The sequence below is a fragment of the Morone saxatilis genome, unplaced genomic scaffold (genome assembly GCF_004916995.1).
Source record: "Morone saxatilis isolate NCDOM2014 unplaced genomic scaffold, NCSU_SB_2.0 Contig5, whole genome shotgun sequence".
NCBI lineage: Eukaryota > Metazoa > Chordata > Actinopteri > Moronidae > Morone > Morone saxatilis.
In genome coordinates, this window is record NW_023340095.1 from 25,181,535 (window position 1) to 25,186,761 (window position 5,227).

At 40.6% G+C, this 5,227-nt stretch overlaps 1 protein-coding gene across 1 annotated transcript in view; it reads left to right on the forward strand.

Moving 5' to 3' along the window:
• mao (monoamine oxidase) overlaps positions 1-5,227 on the forward strand; it is a gene marked incomplete at its 5' end in the record, with an annotated part of 41,183 nt that overhangs the window by 32,085 nt on the left and 3,871 nt on the right. The window contains 6 exon segments of the mRNA XM_035676446.1: positions 442-546; positions 653-744; positions 1,528-1,669; positions 2,938-3,087; positions 3,990-4,149; positions 4,233-4,329. Coding sequence (XP_035532339.1) covers positions 442-546; positions 653-744; positions 1,528-1,669; positions 2,938-3,087; positions 3,990-4,149; positions 4,233-4,329 — 746 coding nt within the window.

Sequence of the window (5,227 nt, forward strand, 5' to 3'; positions counted from 1 at the left end):
TGAAACTTGTCTGGTCCAACATAGGGCCAAATAGGGCCAGCTGATGTATGGCTATGTCATGGGCCATATATGGCTACCAGATCTGAGCCAATGTGATCCGTAATTCATAGCTTTATCTGGGCTGAGTGTAAGTGGGCTGTGTGGGCCATCACTGGGCCAGACCAATTTTGCTATGTGGATAATATCTAACTTAAAAGGCCAGTATCAGATAAGTATATTGACAGTCCTCTGTGGCAGCCAAACTGTGATATCAACGGGTGTCTATCTCAAACACTGTGTTACTAAGCAGACAAAGTTTACTGTTAAATATGACATAACTAATCCCCATACAAATAGAGAAAGTGAACTTATACTGCTGCTTATAAAAAATATTGTTTCAATATATAGCTGATGACTGATGGTCATAAGAAGTTAATGATGATAATGATGTGTATCCAACAGGGAAAGTCTTACCCGTTTAAAGGCTCCTTCCCTCCCATGTGGAACCCTATCGTCTTGTTGGACTTCAACAACCTGTGGAGGACGATGGACGAGATGGGCAAGGAGGTACAACAAGAATCACCCTTGTTGACTGCTTTTTACTCTCCACACTTTGTGTCTCATTTTTGCCAAATGTTTGTTTCTTGCTCATCTTCCCCCTCCCATATTTCAGATTCCCAAAGAAGCTCCCTGGAGTGCTCCCCATGCTGAGGAGTGGGACAAGATGACCATGCAGCAGCTCTTTGAAAAAATCTGCTGGACCAGGTAGCAGAGAACATAGAAACTTACTACTATTACTTTTCCTACCAAACTTTGTTCATGCCTTTGTTATGTCTCTGAACTCTGATTATGTATTTCTTTTAAGAGTTTTTATTTTTACACATTTTCACCCTAATAAGTTCTCCAGCCAGAATGGACCCTCCCTGCTCTGTGCTTTAATATCAGTGGAGCAAGCCTCAGTCAAAACATTGGTCAACTTCCTCCTGTCCTGTATGCCTTATTTTCTTTCCCAAGGTGGTCATGACCCATCCTGCTCTGCTTCTGATTAGCTTACGCTGACATTCTTAACCTAACCAATATCACTCCGCATGTCTAAACCTAACTAACCAAATCTTGTTGTCTATGTTTATTTATCTGTTGAAAAGACCCATTTTGGAGATGGTTAAAAAATAGAAGTGACATCACTCAGTGTGAATTTTCATTTAAGTTGTGAATCCACACATATCCAGTAATTGAGCTAATTGACTTTTATGAAAAAAACTTCTTGTCATATTTGCTGAAACTTTATAGTATCCTGATAGTAGTCAATAGACAGAGTTAATCTGTAAAAACAAAAACACAATCTGTTCTCTGGTCCTCCTAGTGTTCCTAATGGCATTTGCAAGAATCCACTATGTCGGAACAAAAACAAGTCAGAGCTACTGTCAGGATTAAGTGAAAGTTTCAGCAAATATTATTTTTTCTTATAAAAAGGATCTACTGCAGCTTCAAGTATTGAGTTCAGTTCAGTGAGTAACAGTTTGTTTGATCCCTCTCCCTTATTTCAAGTACTGTTCGTCGTTTCGCCACGCTGTTTGTCAACGTGAACGTGACCTCTGAACCCCATGAAGTGTCGGCCCTGTGGTTCCTCTGGTATGTGAAACAGTGCGGGGGAACCATGAGGATCTTCTCCACCAGTAACGGAGGACAGGTAGGTCTGCAATAATGTGTGTGTGTGTGTGCAGTATCAATATTTATACCTGTGCATGTGGGTTTTCTTGTTTGTTTAGAGGGGCAAAGTCTAGCCATACATCTAGTTTTTGCCAGCACATTTTTATCGGAGATGAATGTGAGATGCGGCTTTTGAAGAGACCGAATGACTCTGAATTGATACCCACTAAACTTGGAATACAAACAGTATGCCCCAGTATCATGTTACAGCTTTCCAGTTAAGTGGTGTGGGACTTAGTAGCCCGCAGAGATGCATTCACTTATGCAGAACAGGAGGTTGAGCATCAGAGTGAGGTCCCATAGCCTCCTAAATCAGACCTAATACCTTTACCTTAGCTTGCAGCTGATCAGCGTAGCGCAATTATGAGCCTGACAAAAGCTGTTTTCTTGAAGCTCATTTTGCCGCCATACTTCCTAAAGCCAAGTGGGCCTGTTGCCATAGCCACCGAGGATTGGGATTGTGTTTAGGTAAACAGATGATGTTGTAGCCAGCGCTGTTGTCCCATTTGCTCAACCTTCCCATTTGAAACACTTGTTTATGGGTGCATGCATGGGTACAATATATACACACATAAACAGTAATTTGAGCTGATGTTTAGTTTAAAGGAGAAAGTTATATAAGGTGTAAAGTATTGCACATGGAGGCACAGATGGTATCCTTCACTTTCAGTGAAACTTTCCACAGAGACTGAAAAAATAAACTTGTCTTTAATCAAAAAAGACAAGCACAGACTCGCCCCTCTTCACTGCCACGGACAATTTAGGTTTAGTTTATAATTTTCCGGGGACTGGCAGGCAAATTCATCCAAATGCCACAGTGGAATGCACACAATGTGTTTCTGATCGGGGAGAACGCCGAGGCACTGACACTAACCGTATGGAAAAGGTCTATTTCATTTTGTGTATCAGAGCTTTGGCAGCACTTAATCTCTCTCCACCCCCTTGCTTCTCTCTATCATTCAGTGGTTGGCATGAGCTTTGCAAACAGTTTGAGATGTTGAAATTTGTAGTGAAGAATAACTGGTATGTAACTCCAGGATAAATCGACAGATTTTATCAGCTTGCCTCTTAAATGTAAGTTTTATTAGCCTGGCAGAGTCGTACTGTGAGCAGGATCAGACCCAGTGAAAGCAATATACCCAGTATAAATTGAGACTGTGCTGCAAGTAGAGCATAAAGCTAGACTAGACCCCTGTAGTCTTGCTGCAGTATTTGTGGTGACTGACCCCTCTCCGTCCACCTCTGCAGGAGAGAAAGTTTGTAGGCGGCTCCAGTCAGATCAGTGAGTGCATGGCCAAGGAGCTGGGAGACCAAGTGAAGCTGCAGTCTCCGGTCTACAGGATCGACCAGTCCGGAGACATGGTGGTAGTGGAGACGCTGGACAAACAAATCTACACAGTAAGAAATTATGAGTCTGCTACAGCCATACAAGTACTGTACTTAAAGGGCCAGTGTGCAGCATTTAGTAGCATCTAGTGGTGAAGTTGCAGATTGCAACCGACTGAACAGTCAGTGGCCCTGAAAATCATGAAAAAAATGTGACACAAACCTTTTAAAACAACTTCTGTTATTTAGAGACATAGTCTTCTTTTGCAAATAATACCACCACATATCCAGCCATAGGCTTCATTAGCTTTCACCTTATAGCCTGCTGTTCACCAATTAAATCCAGTTTTGTTTGTTAGAAGTAATGGGAATATTTCCATCTTCCAAGCTAGTTTCTTGTTTTGTGACATACATGATTACAAAAATGAATCCAAGGATGTGATTTGGTGGTTGGATTTTAATCAGTAGAGAGGTGACAACAAAAGAAAGATTGTAACTAGTTATTTTCAATGTGCTACTGTCCAACACTGGAAATAACATATAATACCAACTTTTTTGCCTTATGAGCTCTTACTCGTTTGGGCCCCTTACCAGTTGTGAAATGTTCCCACTGAACTTCTCAGTTGGCTTAATTTAGACAACTTGAAGCCCAAAGATTGTTTAATATATCAGAAAAAAATAGTATTTTTTACATTGTTGTATTGGTACTTTTACTGAAGCACTGCAGTCTTATTGGTATAATGTAAAAACAGAAAAAAACACTGCATGATATAGTCTGGATATAACGTGCCCTTAGACATAAGAATAAATACATGTTTAACTCTTCCACCGACAGTCTGAATGATAAAGTGCAACTTCCAATATTGTTCTTTGCTGCCATCTACTGGTTTCCTTGCGACCTGCTGCCATGTGTAATGAGACGCAGCTCACACTGTCCTGACCTATTTGCTTTTTTATGTGTATCTTTGTCTTAGGCCAAGTATGTGATTGTGGCCACCCCTCCTGGTCTGATCCTAAAGATGCACTTCAACCCTGAGCTTCCACCTCTGAGGAACCAGCTTATCAGCCGTGTCCCCATGGGCTCCGTCATCAAGTGCATGGTCTATTACAAAGAGAACTTTTGGAGGAAAAAAGGTACCCAGGAGAGAGGGAATGCTGCAGTACATGTCCTATTTTATCTTTACGCTCTTTTTACACTGGTGGGTGCATGTCTGCAGGTTACTGTGGCAGTATGGTGATTGAGGAGGAGGGCGCTCCCATTGGCCTGACATTGGATGACACAAAGCCTGATGGGACTGTACCTGCCATAATGGGGTGAGTACAGCGCTCCAGGTAGATGTTATGATTATGTACCATACACTATATGGTCAAAAGTATGTGGACACTTCCCATCAAAAGCCTAAAATCAACCCTGTGTTAGTTCTGATTTCCCTGTGTAGTCAGGGAATTCACGGTTTTCCTGTGTCCACATTTAAATTGAATATATTTCTCACCTTTACCCTGATGGTCTGAATAAGTCACTAAATTTGTACTTTTTAGAAATAAAGTTGCTAAGAGAAGTTGTTAAATCTAGCGAGAAAGTTGCCAGGTTGTCAACACTGACTCTTTCTATGATTCATTTTGTGTGTATAAGCGCATGTATGACATAGTACAGAGCTCATGCCGGTTGCTGGCCCCCCACTTGTCCCCCATTGTGAGTCACTTATGCATAATATGCTTCTATCTGTATTTTACATTAGATACTATTCATTTAAATCAAAAATGTATATTTTTCATAATAATAGTTAATGTGAAAGAAAATAACAAATGTATGCAAGCCAGCTACTTTTGAACATCCATCACACTCCACCCCAGGATTTTTAGTGGCCCCATCAGGCCAAAAGAAAAACATTAAAAATGTATAGGGGGGCCACTGGCGACATTAAATTTTTTAAATTTGAACAATTAATATGATATATATTCCATGATGAATAAACGTTATAATTTCATTTGTATTTGGCACTACAATTATACTGCTTATTTTTTACATTTTATAAATTTTTTATATTGCATTTTATATTGCTTTTTTATATATGATATATGGTGTCAGTTGTCTTCTGTTATTATGTGTGTTCTTACTGCGTGCTGTGCATATGTCGCTGACACTGCGCCCGTTTCCCAGGCTCGTGGGGATCTCGTCCATTAGCGCTATATCTATCCATCCACATCCATG